The sequence below is a fragment of the Stegostoma tigrinum genome, chromosome 35 (assembly GCF_030684315.1).
Source record: "Stegostoma tigrinum isolate sSteTig4 chromosome 35, sSteTig4.hap1, whole genome shotgun sequence".
Taxonomy (NCBI): domain Eukaryota; kingdom Metazoa; phylum Chordata; class Chondrichthyes; order Orectolobiformes; family Stegostomatidae; genus Stegostoma; species Stegostoma tigrinum.
Genome location: NC_081388.1, coordinates 22,453,334 through 22,473,853, shown reverse-complemented (window position 1 = coordinate 22,473,853; position 20,520 = coordinate 22,453,334). Strand labels below are relative to the sequence as shown.

Here is a 20,520-nt window from a genome sequence, read left to right as displayed (position 1 = left end):
GAAGCGAAGGGTGTCTGATTTTTCAAGTTGACCCTCTCTGCCTCAGTGATACACAACTGCAGTGATCCATCTCTAATGTTGCACACAGGAGAGTTGTCTGAGGGAAACTGCAATTGTTATGAGCGTGTTATGCGTCAGAAACCTTGGAGTTAAAACAGAGGGACAGAACACTGGTGAACAGTTTTAATTTGGAGATGGTATTTTATCTAAACTTCGTTACATCAATTTTACTGATGTGTGAAAGTCTTCAATGAGTCAAAGAAATGACCAGCTTTGAAACTCTTAGTGGGAGGTTCCTAATAACTAACAATCTTCTCATCCACAATTAGTTAGTTTATTATTTCCACATTGTAATGTTGGCCATACGGTTTAGTTTAAGATCTGTGGAGAAATGATGGGAATAAGGTGGAGCAGTCACATTTCCTGCTGTGAGGGTCTTCCAGTTCATGGACAACATTGACCACCCCTTCACCCTGGCTGCAATCAGCAGCATGGCATCTTCCAGATTCTGATACAGAATGGTGCGAGGGACATCAATAAAAGTTTAAAACTCCACATTGTCTTTGAAGGAGGATTCATGCCAATCGACAGAGAGGCATCACGTAATTCACAAGCGCAGAGAGAACTGATGATAGGGATTTGGCTGACGGTGGACGGTGGACGGTGCATATAAAGTGGTGACTGTCTCAGTCTGCTCCTGCATCTTTTATATTTATTTGCACATCTCCTCCCAAAACCCAGCGCTTTTTTCTGCTCTTTAATTCCCGCTATCCTGAGATTGAATGAAAATCCAACCCGCTCTTTCCAATGATGAGCAATTGGGTGTGACAGTGAGCAGTGACTGGAAGCTGTTTCTCTCTCCATGTAGTTCTGATTTTACCCAAAATGGACTCTGTGTTGATTTGGACGCTGTGGTCAACACATACACTAAGACTATCCAATATCTCACTGATCCACAATGGAACTATAGTATATTACAGCAGAAAGTGGTTTATTTATTCTGATATTTACAGTGGTTTTTCTAGCGCTCAGAAGTGTAAGCAAAAACATAGAGTTAATGGATTCATATCTACGATGAGAATGCATCTAGTTCAGGGTCAGTTTTCTAGGAAATAGCAGGGCCATGTTTAGTTTAAAGAAAATGATCTAACCTAGGGAATTTGATTGTTCTGATGGGTTCCCACACAGAATGATGGTCTCGGTGAATTTCATTACTCATGAGAAGAGGGACGGGTTGGAAATGATGAACCACTGCAAGCTGAATTGTGATCGCCTCCTGCTGGCCTGTTCAGGAGGTACAAGAGCCAGCGTTGCTGTCTGTTTGAGCCAGGTCAGGCTGAGGAGTGTACAGTGGGAAAAGTGTGAAGTGGAGGAATGCAGGGAGTGCAGAGAGTACCATGTGCAGTTCTGGTTGTCATTTTTATAAAGTGTACGTAGAGGCACTGGAGAGGGTGCCCTGGATGTTTCTAAGCATGAAACCAGAAACATGAGTGAGTACATCAGGAAACGATTGACAGCGGCCAATTCTCTCCTTGAAAACAGAAGGTGACCTAATGAAGGTCCTTAAAAATCATTAAAGGTTTTAAAACATAAAATATTCCTCTTGTGGGAAAGAACAGAATTGGAGGAAGTCGGTATGATATTCGCCAAGAAGTCCACTTGGACAGAGGTGAGAATGTGGAACCTACTCCCATAGGGAGAGATTGGAGTGAATAACACTGATTTATTTAATGGAACTAAAGGAATGTTTGAGGGAGAGGCGGGTAGAGAGTTACACTGAGATTTGGAGCAGGGTTGAGGAGATCATCAGTGCCAGCCTTCAGTGGTTGGGCTGAATGGCCTGTATGTGTTGTATATACCCTGTGAAGCCCTAGATTGTGGATTGTAAGTACCAGGATTCTGAATACAGACACTAATGGTTAACTGACTGAAGTCATACTGGAGATATTTTAAAAAAAAGTTAAAATTGAAGATAAATGATATGGACTTGGACATGTATCTCCTGAGCATAGAAGATGAAGAGGTGGTGTAGTTAAAGTGTTTAATAGCATTCAAAGATCTGATCGGGTCAGGATAGAAATGACCTCCTCCTGAGGCTGTGTTGTGGTGGGGGTGGGGGTGGGCTGGAGCAGGACAGGGGACAGAATTTTAAAATTCAAGCCTGCATAATTAACTGGTGATGACAGGAAGCACTGCCTGACACACAGGCAGTATAAATCTCGAGCTGTCCTTCACAGAAAGCTGCTGAGGCTGTAGTCTCAAGTCAAAACTCAGACTGATGAAGGTTGCTTTGGGGAGGGCCTTGAGGGGCGTGTGGAATTTGGGTTATCCATCAGCTACAATCTCATTGGACACAAGAACAGGTCGCAGGCCTGAATGGCTTCCCACTATTCCTGTGTTGCTAATTTTTTCTAATTCACTCTGGGGGACGTGGGCATCACTGGCTGAGCCAGCACGTATTGCCTGTCCCTAGTTGCCCCTTGAAAAGGCAGTCCGTGTGCTGTGGGATGACCCACAATGCTGTTAGGGAGGGATTCCACAATTTTGACCCAGCAACACAAGGAACGGTGATATATTTCCAAGTCAGGATGGTGAGTGCCTCGGAGGGGAACTTGCAGGGGGTGGTGTTCCTGTGTGTCTGCTGCCCCTGGTCCTTCTAGATGGAAGCAGGTATGGGTTTGGAAGGTGCTGCCTGAGGATCTTTGGTGAATTTCTACTGTGCACCATGTAGATAGTAACCGCAGTGTGCACTGAGCATCGGTAGTGGATGCTTGTGGATGTGATGCCAATATTTAATTTCAGATAATTGTCCCCACTGACATCCCACAGAGGTTATGGGTTTGAAATCAGCCCCATGTGTTGGTTGTAGATGTTTACCGTAATGTTCTGTTCATCTGTCCTGGGGACTTGTCTTTTGGTGTTTGAGGCGTGGGATGCTGGCCCAGAGAACAAGACCCGTTCTGTCATTGCACACCCAGTCTCCACATCAGACACATGGAGGGAGGTGTAGCAAATCTGTCTACAGGGTAAAACCACCAATCATATAAACCCCTCACCCCCTGCCAACCCACAGAGGGTGCCCCTCCATGTACCACTCTCACCTCACACCTCAGTGACCCCAGTCAGTGTGGGACTGGGGAGCAGTCCTCTGCTTTGGCAGCTGTGTTCACTTTAACCTGCATGAAGACCATCCAATTTGCTTCTTGCACCCTGACAGTGTGTGCATAGTTCTGTCTGTCTCTGTGAACCAGGAAATAAGGCATTTTAGTTTCTCATTATCCTGACATTTCTAAGATAGCTGCTGCTTTTCATGAAATTTTAATTTCTACAATTCACTGAAAAGACACAGCAGCTATTTTTTAAACACCTGGGATGCACTGAACTGTTGTATTAAATTGAGTGATATTAGAATAGTTTGGTTTGTTTCTTGTCTAGAGTAACTTCTACGAGGATCCCTGCAGGAGGGAGGGAGGGGAGGGGGGAGGCGACACGAGAGGCTGGAATGGGATCTGGTGAATATTATGAGCTCTGTCCCTTAACCAACATCATTATTGTCCTCAGGACCATTCAGTCTGAACTACAGAACAGAAGAAACAGCTTTGGGTCTGCTTTAAGCCCATCAAGCCATATTATACTCTAAGTAGGTAGTTCTGTTGTCTGAAACTTTGCTTATACAATAGTGATTGTGTAACACGATATGTGAAATTGTGATTAAAAGATGGCTGATGCTAACATGTGGGAAATGTGACACGAGTTCTGGTTGTAAAGCAGAGAGTATAGATTACAGCAGTATCTGGTTTGGACATATCATCATCACCACTCTCTTCAAAGAGTAGGCCCCACCGCGGAATTCTGCCCAGTAAACACCATCCTGGTACTTGCTGCGGTAGTGACCTCCTTTATACCACACTCCATTCAGATTTGAGTGGGCGCAGGTGTAATACCACCAGCCTCCTTTCTGGTAGTGGGCACAGTTACCTTGGAAGGAAACACACTGACAGTAATGAGGAAAACCCTTCATTAACCCGATTGACCATTGCAGGGTAACGCCGAGGAAACAGTCCTACCTGAGTACAGATCCCGATCCCTGTCCAGGGTGGTGAACTGCTTGCCGTTGTGCCAGGAGAAGGAATCTCCGGCATTCCCGTGGTAATGGCCTAACCGCAACCTGTAGAAGTCTCCCTCTGCTTCCACACGGAAATCGTCGTACTCTGCAAACACTCTCCTGCCTTGCCAATCATCCATTAGGATTCGCAGCTTGTAGTTATCCTGATTGGTCAGCCAGTAGATGTTCTCCAAACCCAGCCAGTATTCACCATCAATGTTCCCAAAACCTTGCTGCAGATAAGAATCCAGGCAACATTTACTCTGTGTGTCTGTGTGTCAGCGAATAGTCATTGAAAAGCAAGTACATTGAAACCGAAACAAGTATTGGAGAAACTCAGCAGATCTGGCAGCATCGGTGCAGTGAGAAACAGTTAATATTGTGAATCCAATAACTTGGTTCCAAAGAAGGTCATTCTGGGCTTGAAATATTAACCTTTTTTCTGTCTCTCTCTCTCTGTCTCTCTCTCTCTGTCTCTCTCTCTCTGTCTCTCTCTCTCTGTCTCTCTCTCTCTGTCTCTCTCTCTCTGTCTCTCCTCCCCACCCCCATACCTGCTGAGTTTCTCCAGTATCTCCTATGGTGTGAACAGGGCCTGGGAGAGAGGTTGGGTATATAGTGCCCAGTAAGTTGACGGTGCCCCCTGTACACTAGGCCCTGGGCTGATATGGGAATAGGTGAGGGGAGTGGAGACAGATGGACCAAAAGTGAACTTGAGGGTGGAGTGTTAGCCAGCTGATGCACTGACTTCACATACTCACCTTGTAACTCTCCCAGCTCCTGAAGAAATTGACCGAGCCATCTTGTCGTCTCTGGATGACAGTCCAGCCACCTGGACCTTCCTCATGTTCACACCAGACCTGCATCAGCCGGCTAATAGTGGTTGGTTTGATTAAGTAGATCCCATTGGATTGATGACCATCTTCCAAAGCCTGGAGACAATCTTTCCAGGGACCTGGTCAAAAAAAAATCACACGGTAACCCCATGGGCCCCTTCCCTCCCAGCCGGCCCTGTGCGTTTGTTATTCTGATGCTCAGTCCCAGGATATTGCTGCTGAGAATAAAACCATTTCTGTCCCTGACCCCAGTACACCCATCAGAGGGAGCAAGCTGATGCCAGGCCTTTGATTTGACAAAACGTGAAAATAAACCTCCCTCTGTAAACAAGATTTACTGGGTTAGAAATGGAGTTAGTGACGGTTTGCAGTTGTTTGCCCTTGTGGGGCAGAGCACAACCTGGGAGTTTCCCATCCGAGATAGATGTGGAGGAATTTCTTCTTCTCCGAGGGGAGTGAGTCTGGAATTCTTTACTGCAGGAGGCTGTCGAGGTTGAGATAGTGAGATTTTTAATGAGTAAAGCAATCAAAGAAAGAGACAGGAATGTCTACCTGATGATTATCAGATCAGCCATTGAATAGCAGTGCATACAATGGGCTGAATGGCCTACTGCTGCTCCTACAGTCTTACGGGTGGATGCCGTCATTTCACGCAGAGCATGATCCCAGGAGTGTCAATGGTAGGGATCAATAGTTATTCAGTGTTTGGTGACCGACAGAAGGATATTAACTAGAACCTGGTGTTCCTAGTCCCTGATCTTTCACTTCCAGCTCAACATGAAGCAGCCTTTCAATGGAAATGCAGCCCTTCTGACAGTGCTGCATTCCTTTTGTCCTTCACTGGGCTCTCATAGCTCAGGACCAGAGTGGGTACTGCTGTAGGCTCAGCTAATCTGACCCAGGCCAAGCTGACACCCTGTCCTGGACTAACCAGTGCTGATGTGGGCTCTATTTCACCATTGTGTGACCTGTGCTTGAGCTTGAGTGGTCACACTCAATCAGAGAAGATAAGGATCAAGAAGATCATAGCCAATCTGTTTGTGGCAGTCTCTATCTGAGGGTGGTGGAATGAGCTGCCAGAGGAAGTGGTGGAGGCTGGTACAATTACAACATTTAAAAGCTGTCTGGATGGGTGCATGAATAGGAAGGGTTTACAGGGTCTAGGCCCGAAACGTCAGCTTTTGTGCTCCTGAGATGCTGCTTGGCCTGCTGTGTTCATCCAGCCTCACATTTTATTATCAGGGTTTAGAGGGATGTGGGCCAAATGCTGGCAAATGGAACTCGATTTATTTAGGCTATCTGGTTGGACTGAAGGGTCTATTCCTGTGCTGTACAGCTCGATGGCTTTGCCTTAAATGGGAGGGAGACTTTTTCTCGATAAACTGTGCTCCAGTTCATGTGTTTATTGTCAGTGGTTGCTATGTTATTAAAGCTGTGGGCACGGCTTTGTTGTATTGACCTCTTTTTTTTAAAAGACCATCACTGCAAGACACTATTATCACAGAAAATGAGTCTATTCGCTGCTGGCAGGAACTTGCTTTTATCTGAGATGAGTGGCAATTATCGAAAGGTCAGAGAATGCTCCCAGCCCCACAGGACAGTCCTGCCCCTTCTTTTAACTCCTGCCTTCTTTTGCAACACATTTCAATCTTTCATCTGATCTTCAGACATTTGTTTGAACTTTACCTTTGAAATAAACCTGCCCCTTGAATGGCTGCGGGATGGTGTCTGAGTAAGGCTGGGAGGGGGGCTTAGAGTTTAAGTTGGCCCTGGTTCTACCCGTCTCCCTGTTACTGGATGTGGTTCCACTGGGTTCTCTGTATCGGATGCTCATCATTTCCCAGCAGTCTTTGTGATCGCTGTGCTAAATCCAGGTTTGATGAAACTGGATTAAGATTCAGTGTAGCAGTGTTGGGGTTCACCATCCCCATTGGGGAACTGGACCTGTGCCTTTCAGACTGTGTGTGAAATAGGAGCCGAGAGAGGAAAGTGGCAGGATGTGGGAGGTGGGGTTTGGGGTAAGGGAGATGACCTTCACTGGCCAGAGATGACAGGAGGTGTGTCTGTGTCTCCCTGGCTGTTACAGCGGCCACTTTCCTTGCTTGTATCTATCATGTCTCTTTGTTCTTGTATCCCTTGGGAAATGGGAATTCTCGATGGATTCAGACCAGCCTTAGGCTGCAGTGGCCCTGGGAGCACATAACCTCATAAGAGCGTTATTGACCAATCTGTATCAATGAGCCTGCATCAGAACCATACATGAGGTGAGGGCCCCCAACCCGTTGCTATACAATTTTTGTGTTTTTCCCTCCCCTTCACCCTCCTTCAGCTACAGAATCATAGCCATACAGCACAGGAACAAACCCTTCAATCCAACTCGTCTGCACCAAGCAGACATCCCAATCTGACGACCTCCCATTTGCTTGTGCTTGGCCCATATCCCTCTTAAACACCCACCTATTCATCTATCCATCCAGCTGTCTTTTTAGATGTTGTAAACCACCTCCACTCCCTCACGAACCACCCTCTGTGTGTGGAAAATGTTGCCCCTCGGGACTGTTTTAAATCTCTCTCCTCTCTCCTTGAAATCTGTCCCACCTTTGCCATTCAATCTGCGGCCCCCGTTTGGTGTTTGGAATCCCAGCAGTTGTGGCTCAGAGTAAGTTTGAATGGATGGTTGCTACATGGCTGAAGACAAGACAGTCTCTCTCTCTCTCTCTCTCTCTCTCTCTCTCTCTCTCTCTCTCTCTCTCTCTCTCTCTCTCTCTCTCTCTCTCTCTCTCTCTCTCTCTCTCTCTCTCTCTCCCCCCCCCCCCCCCCCCAGGGCGAAGGGATGGACACAAGTGTAACCATGAGATCTCACTGACCTCTGTCACAGCCAAGACACCGACTTGGCAGAAAGGATAGTGTCATTGTGAAGGAAGAATGGAGATACTTCAAAGTTCAAAGGTAGAATTTGTATCTCCAATAGAAATGTAGAATGTGATTTCACTGTTTTTAAAAAAAAATAAACTGTGGAAACAGACAACAGACACACAGTCTGGAGTTGGACACATCCAAGTTATTTAGTGATTTTTTTTACCCCCACCTGCACCTCGAGGCCAGTTCGGGATGGGCTTAGCCGGTAATGGCCACGTCCCATAAAAGAATATGAAAAGTCTTTTCGCCAATTACTGGAGGCAAAATATGTGAGTTAGTTGGATAATGTTGGGGTTAGATGTTGAATGACCTTGGGGCCTGTGACATTAGAGAGCTTGCCAAAGATGTTTCTTCTCTTCACCACCCCCCACTGTCTCCCATTGGTCAGCAGGAAATGGTAGGTCCACAGGGTCAGGTGGTGGTGCTGAACTAGGAAATGTATCTCTCACAGTGGTCACCGCAAGGTTAGAGGTGAGACTTTTTTTGAGTCGACTGTTCACTCACCAGCTGTTTTGGTTGTCACCATTGGGATTGTAGTGGGTGGAGGCTGCTCTGTTCTCTTCAGCCTGTCCTGTGCCATACTGTAGACCTGATCCTTCAGTATTTCATTGCCAGAGACCAAGCTCTTGCTCCTGTTGTTGCTGCTATTCAGGCTGTTGGGTATCACAGCCACGAGTGGTGGCTCTCCTGGTGCCTGTTGATAAACACACAAACCCCAGGGCGATCATTGTACGTAAGATTGTTGCACCCCTAACCTAGAAATATTTATTTATTAGTTAGCTCTTGCCTGTCCCATAGTGTGACTGGGTTCAGCATCTACAGGCTAGTGGATAAAGTCCTGAGCTGAGTTCTTGCTCAGTGGCAGCAAGGGTGGCTGGTGAATATCTCGGGTATATGCTGTACCGTCCTTCCCCATGGAGAGGAGAATGAGTAAGGGCAGCATTAGTTTTACCTGTTTGAGCTGCTGCTGGTGTCCCAGACAGTGCACTGTGCACAGTTGCTCCAGCTCGCTGAGAGTGTGGCTCTGGTTGTTCAGGATCAAGCTGAGGGCTGTGTACTTGCGCTCCAGCTCCTTGTACTTGCTCGATAGCCTCAGCACCTGGGCTGTGACATTCAGCACCTTGTTCTCCAGTTGGGAAAACTCTAGGGAGTTATCCTTCTTCTGAATGATCTCGTGCAGTAACTGGGTATAGAGTTGAGACACTCTGGAGTTCATGTTGTGGTTTTCCTTCCGCAGGATCTTCACCTCATTGAGCACACTCCCGTCTACTTCCACCATTTGCCTCAGGTCCTCAATTTGTTGCTGCTGTTCCCTCATCTCCTGGTGCATGACCTGCAGCTCGCTCTGGTTGATGCTGTTGTGGGACACTGGGCTCCTGGTGTTGAGGCAGATGGGACCTGTCAGGTGTTGCTGTGGGACAATGAAGGTGTAGGTACAGCCGCTGGTCCCTGGACCCTCTGGGGAGGGCTTGGCCCGTTGACTGGGCCCCCCTCTCTTGGCATGTGGGCTGGTGCTTGGTTTTGGAGAAGCTGCTTCAGCTGCTGCGAAACTGGCCAGGACCAGGAGGCTGGTGATGAATTTCAGCATCATTCCTGTTGGGCTGTAGGAGCCTGACGGCTCAAAATCTGCAAGAAATAACAAAAAACCAAAATATTGAAACATGGAAATATAGAAACCAGGAGCAGGAGCAGGAGTAGGCCATTCAGCCATTTTGAGCCTGCTGCACCATTCCATACCATCATACCTGATCCTCTATTTCAACACCATACCCCTGCTTTCTCCCCGTACCCCTTAATACTTTTAAACTTTAAAACAACAACAAAATATATCTGTCTGTTTGCTGAATATCTTCAGTGACTTGGCCTCCACATTTCTGTGATAGAGAATTCCACAATCTTTGAAAACGGGTTTTAAGGCTGACACTGTGCTGTGTTTGTTAGCCGTTGGTCCCACCACCCCTCAGCAAACACCTTCCTGGAGTCCGTTCTGGAGGAAAACTGATGTGTGAGGAATTAATCCAGTGACGCAGCTAATGGTTTTAAGAAGGAGGAGTGAGGGGAAATAGTTAAAGATTTCATAAGGGTCATCCTTGGTTTCAAATTCCTCCAGACTGTGCCCCTCTCTACCTGGTAGTCTGTCCAAGTGTGACCTCTTCGACATACCGCCACGCCCCCCCCCGACCCCCAGCCGAGCTGTGCACTGTTCTCTCTCTCGCTCTCTTCCCCCTCCCCCTCCCCCCTCTCACAGTTTCCAACAGGCCTTGGTGACCAAGCCCCTACAGGTAATTGGGCCATGAACTTTTTAATGTTCTCTTGCTGCTTTCGCATTCCAAACTACCACTGACTGAGCTGTCTTCAGATAAGAGAGTGATACACGGTGAGCGGCGCGGTGGCTCAGCGGTTAGCACTGCAGCCTCACAGTGCCAGGGACCTGGGTTCAATTCCAGTCTCAGGCAACAGTCTGTGTGGAGTTTGCACATTCTCCCCGTGTCTGCGTGGGTTTCCTTTCGGTGCTCTAGTTTCCTCCCAGGTTAGGGTGGCTCAGCTGTGGAGAGTGCAGAGTTACAGTGGGATACTCTTTGGAGGGTCGGTGCAGACTCGATTGGCTGAATGGCTTCTCTACCTGCGCTATAGGGAATTCTGTGAGCCTAAGTGCCTCATTGTTGAGCTTGTCAGTTCTTTTCTCCTGTTTGAGGGCTTTTTGGCCATTTTATTTTGTTCAATGCGCCCTGTATTTGAGTGAAAGTGTGTTGAAAGATCACTTGTCTTGATGGCTGTTTCCACGTCCATTCCCCAACAGCATTGGGCGGGGGAGAAGAGAAAGCAAATTTGTTTGTTCATGTCTCCATCTGTTAACAATGTCAATTTGAGGAGGAAGGAGGTGGGGGAGGGGAGGAAGACCCTCACTGCAGGCAGAATCCCCATTCGTTCCCAGACGTTATTGCTGTATCACCTGGTCAAACCCAGCCAGGGTGAGGTCTGCTTCCAGCAAAACGGATGTGTGGAAATACTGGTGTTCTGGAAAAGTCCTGGCTGCAGTTGAGGATGGGAGTTGTCCTGGAAGAGGTCTGTCCTGTGAATCTGTTTCTGATGTTGAGCAGAGTGCTTGTGTTCACATCTTTCTAAGCGTGGTTTATAAACCATAGAGAATCGAAACACCTTTTATCTCGGGCACAGTGACTTCCCAGAATCACTGAACTGTGACTGTGCAAAAGAGGTTCCGTTCGGCCCATCCTGTTTGTGGCTGCCGAGTGTCATTCTCCTCCTGCCTTCTCACTGGAACCACCACCCTTTGCAGATGGTGATCTCCTTCCCTTTTGAAAAACGTTGATTCAATCTGCCAAAAGAAATGAAACCTGTACAAATTGCACACTGCCTGTTCCAGACGGGTGCAAAGCTGACTGGTGTTTTATTGGACTGCACTTTAGTCACTCGGGTGAGACAGAACGGTCACTGAAAACATTGTGTACTAATTCCATCTGCACTGCTGTTGGTTTAACTTATTTTTCTATTTTGTCTCAGTCTCATTTCTTTAAAAACAAAATTACAAAATGTCGAGAGGTTAGCAAAGGTTGGTAATCTGACATTGCGTAGAGTGAAATACCTTGTTTTTATTCCTGATTGCTATTGGGGAAGAACGGAGAGCTGACAAAGTGACAAATCTGTGACTTTCTTGGCTTTTTACAAAGCATAGCTTCAATTAAGGGTGTTTCTCCAGAATGATGTCGCTTCATGTGCTTGTGCTTCACATGTTGCCCCAGCGCGGTGTGATCGTAGGATTGTGTGACCCTTGTGCTCAGGGCTGGTGGAAACCGCCTCTTTGAAGTTTCAATGTATTTGACTTGACATGGGCTCGTGAAGAACCAGTTGGTGGATTTTGTGAAGTGCTGCCGGGTGACCTGATTGATTGTTGCGTAAGTTTATAGAACGAAGGATAAGTTCTAGGACTCTACATGAAAACCGAAAGAACTGCAGATGCTGTAAGTCAGAGACGTAAACAGAAGTTGCTGGAAAAGCTCAGCAGGTCTGGCAGCATCTGTGGAGAGAGATCAGAGTTAGCGTTTTGGGTTGAGTGACCCTTCCTCAGAACTTCAAACGCTAACTCCGATCTCTCTGCACAGATGCTGCCAGCCCTGAGCTTTCTCAGCAACTTTGGTTTTTGTCTCGGGCCCAACACTTTGGAGATCACGTGGCAATGTCAGTCCGGATTCTCAACCCTGATCTCTGTTGTTGGTGGATTGGATGAGAATCATGAAATGTCTATCCATAACATCTGTGTTTTCCTGTGATATTTGTAGCGATGTCCTTGAGCAATTGAAGTGTTTGACAAAAAATTACTGAATAACTAAAGACCCAGCAATTGGTCACGGTGGGGATAGTGACAGTGAGGTCCTGAGGTAAGTACTGGGCGCACCATCATGAGTATCTAGGAAAAATCTGGAAGAAAAATGCTTCCACGGGAAGTTTGCAAATGGCTGGGACATTGTGGCTGAGCACTTCCTCCTGCTGCTGACCGTGCCCACCCCCCCCCCCCCCCACAACAAATGTCTCTAGCCCTGCACCCCCCCCCCGCAACCCCCAACCAAAACCTGCAGGCATTTAAATTCCTGAATGAGGCAAAAGAGAGAGAGTAAAGGCCTGGCCAAGAAATACTCTTAAGTATTGCCCTCAAATCCCAACAAGCAATCGGGACCAGTCTGGGGGATCTCTCCCACCAGGCTTGTGTTTATCAGGTTATCCCCCTGATCCTCCCCAGCCTCTGAATAGATCTCACAATCCAAACATGTTTGTACTTCTACAAACCTGCCAGGATCTGGTTTGTCCCAGAGTGAGTCCCAAACTAGGCATTTTTCAGAGTAAATACCACGGTGTGAGTCCCTGTTAGCAGCTTTCCCTGTGCTAGCTACATAGAAAACGAGCCTGATGCAAACACTGAGTATTCTCAACTCTCCAACTCAGGAAGCAATTAAAATGCCAAGATGCGTACTGATTATATCGCAGGGTTTAGTCTGTGTGGCAGCCAGTGCTAATTGTAACCTCCCTGTCAGTCTGTGTTTAAACTTTTGTCTGTCATCTGTAATGGACAGCTGCTGTTTCACCTCCTGAACTGCGGGAACTCGCTCATTAATCCACTCCACCCCCCCCCCCCACCCATGTCTCTCCCTCACCAGATTCCCACAGCTCCTTTTTTAAATTATTTATATTCCAGTGTCTCGATTCCCTCTGCTCCGACCTCTCTCACTCGCCTAGTGCCTGAGGCAGAGAAGCATTTTATGATGACTGTGGTCATTTTGAAAATAAAGTTTACTGCCCCCTGTACGTCTGAACAGTTCACCATATTTTCCATTTTGCCAATCTCTACAGCAAAAATATTAATTTACCACATGCCTAGATGCTTTTGTTATTAAAGTGGAGGTTAAGCCGTTCCCACAATAGCCCCCTTTTGTACCCACAACCTCAACCTCCCGAAAGGATCCAGTGAGCAGATACATGGCCGTTCCCCTCTGAGCCGTACACCATCCTAAGTTGGAAATATGTTGCTGTTTCTTCAATGTCGTTGGGACAAAATCCTGGAACTCACTCCCTAACAGCATTGTGGATGTCTCCACCCTACAAAGTGGTTTAAGGAGCTAGTTTACTACCATCTTTCCAGGGTGGTTATGGATGGGGGGGATCAAACACAAGCTGAACCAGCAGCACCCACGTTCTGTGAACTCTCAAAATCTGCCAAGAAATTATTCTCCTACCGCTAGTGAGCTGTCCACATGCCGAAAAGCCATATGCAGACTTTAAACGCATGTTGCCATGGGTTGTAGGATTCCTGGTTGTTGATAGTGACAGACCCAGGCAATGGTGATTTAGGATTTATCCAAGTGGGACAGAATCTCCTGGCTCAGACTCTGGTCTCTGGTTGGCCCTGTGTTTGGTCCCAGGCTGCCTGTTGTGAGTGCAGTTCTGAATGGCTCAAGAACCATTCCCAGAAGCTCAGAATGGGAACCTCTAGAATCCCATGGCAGGCAGAATAATGTTCTGTCATGTGGCAGTGAGCAGTTTTGTGTATCTAAGGTTTGTCTCAGGATGGATGTGTTGGCCTTGGAAAGAGTCCAGAGGAGTTTACAAGAATATTCCTGGGGATGAAGGGCTTGTATGAGGTACGGTTGAGGGATCTAGGTCTGTACTCCATGGAGTTTACAAGGATGAGGGAGGGGTCTGATTGACTCTATCCAGGCCTCTCAGTATTCTGTAAGTTTCAATGGGGAAAAGATATTTCCGTGAGTAGGAGAGACTAGGACCTGATGGCACAGCCTCAGAGTGAAGGGATAACCCTTTAGAAATGAGATAAGGAGGAATTTCTTTAACCGGAGGGTGGTGAATCTGTGGAACTCTTGCTGCAGAGGGATGTAGAGGCCTAGTTATTGAGTGTGGCTAAGACAGAGACAGGTCCTTGATTAGTAAGGGAATCAATGGTTACAGGGAGAAGGCAGGAGAATGGGATTGAGAAACGTATCCGCTATGATCAAATAGTAGAGCAGACTCGATGGACTGAATGGCCTAATTCTGCCCCTGTAATCTATGGTGTAGATGGTGGGCATTATGCCTGTTGACTGTCAGTTAAATGTTTTAAACAGCACAGTGTTCAAGCTGGAAATGCCAACCCTGGATGTATTCAGAGAGGGTTAACCGCATGATCTCCATTATCTCCTGCCATTGTTCAGCCAATCAGGAAGCCAACAGACTCTGTCAACTCATAGATGGGAAGTAATTCAATCAAATATTTTACCCCATCTCCAGTACTTAGTTATTTTTTAAAATAATTCACTGTCCTTCAGGAAATGAATATTTAATTTTGGGAGCCTCTAGGGTAATTCTGCAGTGTTGGTAACCCTTATTATAAACTGATAATTGCCACCGTTATTCATCCCAGTCCTCTGGGATAGTTTCTCCAATTTCTTCCACAGAAAGAAAACAAATTGAGAGAGTTCGACTGAAATGAAGCCAGTGTCTAGTCAGCTGGCCACTTAGTTTTCAAAAGTAAGTGATTTGAATATAACCCTTCCTTTAGCAGATTAATTATGATAAAATCATAGCTGAGATACAAGGCTCGTGTTTGTGTGTGTCTCTCTCTGTCTCTCTCTGTCTCTCTCTGTCTCTCTCTGTCTCTCTCTGTGTGTCTGTCCCTCTCTTCCTCTCTTCCTGTCTGTGTCTCTCTCTCTCTCTGTGTCTCTCTCTCTCTCTCTGTCTCTGTGTGCCTGTCACACTCTTCCTGTGTCTGTGTCTCTCTCTGTCTGTCTCTCTCTCTCTCTCTCTGTCTGTCTCTCTCTCACTGTCTCTGTGTGTCTGTCTCTCTCTTCCTCTCTGTGTCTCTCTCTCTCTCTCTCTCTCTCTCTCTCTCTCTCTCTCTCTGTCTCTGTGTGCCTGTCTCTCTCTTCCTCTGTCTCTCTCTCCCTCTCTCTCTCTGTCTCTCTCTCTCTCTCTCTCTCTCTCTGTCTCTCTCTCTCTGTCTCTCTCTCTCTGTCTCTCTCTCTCTGTCTCTGTCTCTCTGTCTCTGTCTCTCTGTCTCTCTCTCTCTGTCTCTCTCTCACTGTCTCTCTCTCACTGTCTCTGTGTGTCTGTCTCTCTCTTCCTCTCTTCCTCTCTGTGTGTGTGTGTGTGTGTCTCTCTCTCTCTGTCTCTGTGTATCTGTCTCTCTCTTCCTGTGTCTCTGTGTCTCTCTGTGTCTGAGTCAGCCACTGACCTCCTGTGTGTTTCCAACAATTTTATTTTTAGCCAGCAGCTCTGTTCTCCATTAAATCTGCTGTTTCATTACAGTCTGGAGAAAAATCACTTTTCTAACAGCTGTTATTTTAGTAGTGCCTTTTCAGACAAAAAAAAGTCCTTCTCAGGTATCAGATTCCTTCTAAATATACAGTAGCTACATTATTTCTTTTTAGTCAGTGGATTTTTACTCTTCCAGATTTCCAAAAAGGTCTGCAAAATTTTCTTCATTAAACTTGATGAATAGGACAAGGAATGTACCCAAAACTTCCGAGTGTAATGCCTGTGGGGAACACGGTCACTCCTTATTCCCATGTAGAATTCCCCACAGCTTTTGATTTGCTACCAGATTTTGCTTCCTCTGTACCATCAGGTAATAAATTCAATTGTAAATTTCATAATTTCAATTATAAATAAATACATTTCAATCAGTGGCTTCATTCTTAAATTTTACAGCATTGAAAACAGAAGTTCAAAACAGGCAAAGAAACAAGCAAGTTTTGCCTAAATTTTTCTGCAGATGAATTGTTGGTAACATTAATTTTGCTGATGTTAAAACAAAAGATGTGTTGAAACATAAGCGCAATACTTCAGTGTCTGTTTCCTTGGGAACACACTAATTCCTGTAATCATTACATCCACCTTCCTATTCTTGCCAAAAGGGTCATGGATCAGACCAAAACCCCTCAAAATATATTAAGGAGCTAGCCTGACCCTAACTTTTTCTTATTTAAAAGTTAAGTGTAAGGTGTTGCATTCCAGATGCAATTCGAATGGTCAAACTATTCACCTTAAGCAAAACACACTTGTATTTTAATTTTAGTGTAAAATCAAAACAAAATAGAAAGAAATGAAATGAATTGGCTTAATGTAACTATCAAAATGCTTAACAAAATAATATGTGTTATCTACTGCTAATTAATTGCTCCAATATAGTAACATTCCACAAACACACCCTTGACAAAGGCCAATTCAGTAAACTAGATTATCTGACATGCAATTCCAACAGCAGGAAGAGAGCTCCAGCTTTTAGCTGTACGAGAGGACCAACAGCTTCTGCATCCAGCTTCAAGATCCCAGCAATTGCAGAAAGCTAAAACTAAAAGTCCTGGTTCTGTGAGAGCTTGACCCCACTCATTCAGGCTGCTTCTATTGTTCCAACTTAAAAAGGCCTCACAAGCCGTTTACTGTTTTGGCTTTGTGCAGTCTGCTCGGTCCCTCTGTGTCTACTTTTCTTCATTTAGAAAAGAAACCAGGATAGATACATCTCTTAAAGCCTTATATCATCATGAAACAAACAAAATTGTGAACAGACTGCCGTATGATAAAGTTGTTTCCTAAGCTGATAGCTGTATAACCAAACCATCCCCTCCTCTCTAACTAGTTCAAGAGGTTTGTAATAATTAACTCCAACTACAAAAGTCATCATCTCCAGAATTCATACTCTCTTTAACCATTTTAAACTTGCAAAGGTGTTGTGTTGACTACAATTTTCGTGGAATGATGTCACTGATTTAATGTAAACATTCATGTCGGTGACATAAGTTACAAAAATATAGGTTTCAAGATTAACAATTTGGAAGTTAATGCCAATCTACTACTGAAGGCCAGTCCGTACTTAGCGATTGAATTTTTTTTCTTGGTGTTCAGGACGAGTGATTCTCAGAAAGAAACAGTTAAAGTAATTCCATGCCATGTTATTGAAATGTACAGTAATAGTTTAGCTGAAAAATATTGCAGCCTTTCTTTACTGGTCACAACAACTCTGCCTTTAGATACTACCTTTAACTCAGTTAAACATCCTGAGGTGTTTCACAGTACAGTTTCTTTTTTGAACAGTGTTTTGACACTGAGCCACACACAGCTTCCAAAAACAAGGGAACGGAAAGCTGCAGTTGTGAAGAGATAACACGGTGTGAAGCTGGATGAACACGGCAGGCCAAGCAGCATCAGATGAGCAGGAAAGTTTGACGTTTCGGGTTGAGACCCTTCCTCAGAAACTTACTGCTCTCTGATGCTGCTTGGCCTGCTGTGTTCATCCAGCTTCACACCATGTTGTCTCAGACTCTCCAGCATCTGCAGTTCCTACTATCTCTAACAGTTATGAAGAGTTGTCATGTTGAACTCGAAATCTTGACTCTCTGTATCTCTCTCCACAGATGCTGCTAGACCTGCTGAGTTTCTCCCGTGCTTTCTGTCTTTATTCCAGATCTCCAGCATCTGTGGTACTTTGCTCATCAATTTGAGGCCTGTGAACTTAGGTTTGTCATCAGGAAAATGTTAGAAGCTATTATTGTGACAGAAGTTACAGCAGGTACCTGGAAGGGTTCAAGGTGATCATGCAGAGTCACCATGGTTTTATCCGCAGGAAATATTGTTTAACTAATCTATTGGAGTTCTTTTGAGGAAGTGACATGCTGTGGATGAAGCGAAATCAGTGAATGTAGCACCACTTAGATTTCCAGAAGACATTTGATTAAAGTGCCACACGAAAAATAACAGCTTGTGTCTCGCGGTAATGTATTGGTAAGGATGGAGGATTGATTGGCTAACAGCAAGCAGGCATCAAAATGTTGTTCTTAGGCAGGCAGAATGTCACAGGGGCCAGTGCTGGGAACGCAACTGCTCACGTTTTATACGAATGATTTGGCTGAAGGGACGGAAGGTGTGGTAACACATTTGTTGTTGCATAAAGTTGTGAAGAGGATATAAAGAAGCTATGGAGGGATATAGATGGTCATGTGGCAAATGGAATACAGGCAGTCCCAGTTTGCACATGGGTTCTGTTCACAGGTCAATTTGAACAAAACTCAATTGAAAATAGCCATTCATACGTACAGAAAATGTTCATTTGTGGGATCTGTATAATTACACCCTTGCACGGGATTGCGTTTGTAACTACGTGTTCACAAATCAGGAGCCCCATCTAATGTGGGAAATGTGAAATTGCCTATTTTGGAAGAATGAAAGAAAAGAAATGCATGTTTCCTAAACACTGAGGGGATGCAGAAGTATCTGGGTGTCAGCATTCATGATTTGCAAAAGGTTAATATTCAGGTGCAGCAAGTAATTCAAAAGCTGATAGAATATTGCTTATTATGAGGGAAATTGAAGACATAAGCTTATGCTTCACTTATACTGTGAGATCACATCTTGAGTACTGTGAGCTGTCTCGGTCTCCTTTTAGCTAAGGAAGGATGTTGGGAGTAGTTCAGAGATGGTTAACCAGACTAAGACCTGCAATGGGCATTTTGTTTTATGGGGAAAGGCCTGGCCTAATCTTGAGTTTGGTAGAATTCAAGCTGACTGGATTGAAACATATTAGAGCCCAATGGGTCTTGACCAAGTCGAGAGGATTTTTTTCAATCTGTTGGAGAATCTCAGACTAGGGGTCACGGTTTGAGTCACCGACTTAAAGCAGAGGTGAGAAGAATTTTTGTTTATTCCTCACCAGGTGAATCATTGGAATGTGGAGTAATCAGATCATGGTCTGAGTGAACAGGGTCTGACAGGCCCTTCTGTTGGTGCTGATTTATGTCTTTGTGTGTGATTGCTGCTGGAATTCTCACAATTGATGAGACAAGGGGTTTGTCTGTCATTGTTTTTCCAGCTGAGGGAGGAATATTTGCTGAGGAGCCTGACATGGGAATCATGAACAATTTCTGGAGAACTGGGATATGAGTCCACCTGAATATCTTTTTTACTTGTCTGATTTTGTAAGAAATGTTAGTACATCTCTGGCTCTCTGTGGCTTGGTGCAGTACATCGACTCTTCAGAGAAAACACTGTTAACTCTCTCTTTGCAAAACCTTAGAAATTCCAATTTAAAAAAACAATGTGCTTCACTGGAGCGTTGTAAGATACTAATAAGTCCTTACCTGTGAGCAGACTTTAGCTGACCAATAGCTGGATACCTGACTGCTTTTAACATTCTCCAACTACAAGGGAATCGTTCAGTGAGAAACATACTCCTGTATGTTTAATTCCAATGGATCAGTTAACTACGATTCCCTCTGTGATCCTGTCCAGCAGCTTGGGTTCAAAATCTTCACTGGGTCAGGGTTATCATCATCATCTCAGTCAGAGGATCCACTGTTGGTCGTTCCACACTGCGCTGCAGTCTGTGTGTGTGTGTACGGTTCAGCACTGCCCAATCTCCCTCCCTCCCTCTCGCGCTCTCTCTCTCCCTCCCTCCCTCTCGCGCTCTCTCTCTCTCTCTCTCTCTCTCTCTCCCTTGCTCTCGCTCTCTCTCTCTCTCTCTCTCTCTCTCTCTCTCTCTCTCTCTCTCTCTCTCTCTCTCTCTCTCTCTCTCGCACTTATCTGAATCAGCAGCTGGGCTGTTTCAGCCTGTTAGACTGATAACTGATGTTGTTTTACCACCCTCCAGAAAGCTACAGAGGTTCCTCCCAAACAGAGTAAACTGCTGATCAGCATTGACTTGGGAATGATACCGCCATCTCCCAGCTTCTTCTCTCAACTCAATTTTATTTTTTTCATTCAAACTGGGCTTTCCTTGAACTATGAGTTGAGATCTGTATCTTGTGTGAAACCAGCTTAAATCTAAAGGTAAATAAAAAAAAAAACTGCAAATGCTGTAAATCAGGAATGCTCTGAGGAACGGTCATAGAACCCAAAACGTTAACTCTGATTTTCATCATAGATGCTGCCCAACCTGTTTGAGCTTTTCCAGCAACTTCGGTTTATGTTCCTGCCTTTTAAAACTAAAGGTGCTGCATGTTTGTGTGTTTTTACAGTGAATGAATTGGGGCTGGGGAGGTGTAGCAGGAAAACAGTCATGTAAATAAAATGCTCCAAAATCACCCCACTTCATCATTTCAGAAATAATTGCCAGCCCATGTGGGAGATGGTGGAGTGACGAGATGACCAGAATCTATTCCCTCTCCCGAT

General features: G+C 45.3%; 2 protein-coding genes across 2 annotated transcripts in view; one reads left to right on the top strand and one right to left on the bottom strand.

Moving 5' to 3' along the window:
* LOC125447477 (ras-specific guanine nucleotide-releasing factor RalGPS2-like) overlaps positions 1-20,520 on the top strand; it is a 60,491-nt gene that overhangs the window by 12,243 nt on the left and 27,728 nt on the right. The window lies entirely within an intron of this gene.
* Positions 170-19,790, bottom strand: angptl6 (angiopoietin-like 6). The gene is made up of 6 exons (XM_048521861.2): positions 19,491-19,790; positions 8,810-9,483; positions 8,362-8,551; positions 4,864-5,057; positions 4,068-4,338; positions 170-3,978 (listed from the first exon to the last, which is right to left on the bottom strand). The coding sequence occupies exons 2-6, from the start codon at positions 9,446-9,448 to the stop codon at positions 3,782-3,784; spliced, it is 1,491 nt and encodes a 496-aa protein (XP_048377818.1). The 5' UTR covers positions 9,449-9,483; positions 19,491-19,790; the 3' UTR covers positions 170-3,781.

Bases quoted from the DNA above. Each gene is read 5' to 3' on its own strand.
- angptl6 (XM_048521861.2), bottom strand. From the start codon at position 9,448: ATGATGCTGAAATTCATCACCAGCCTCCTGGTCCTGGCCAGTTTCGCA. The intron at 5,058-8,361 runs GTGAGTGAACAG...TTTTTTGACCAG, and splicing joins GGTGACAACCAAAACAGCTG to GTCCCTGGAAAGATTGTCTC. The intron at 3,979-4,067 runs GTAGGACTGTTT...TTTCCTTCCAAG, and splicing joins GGATCGGGATCTGTACTCAG to GTAACTGTGCCCACTACCAG.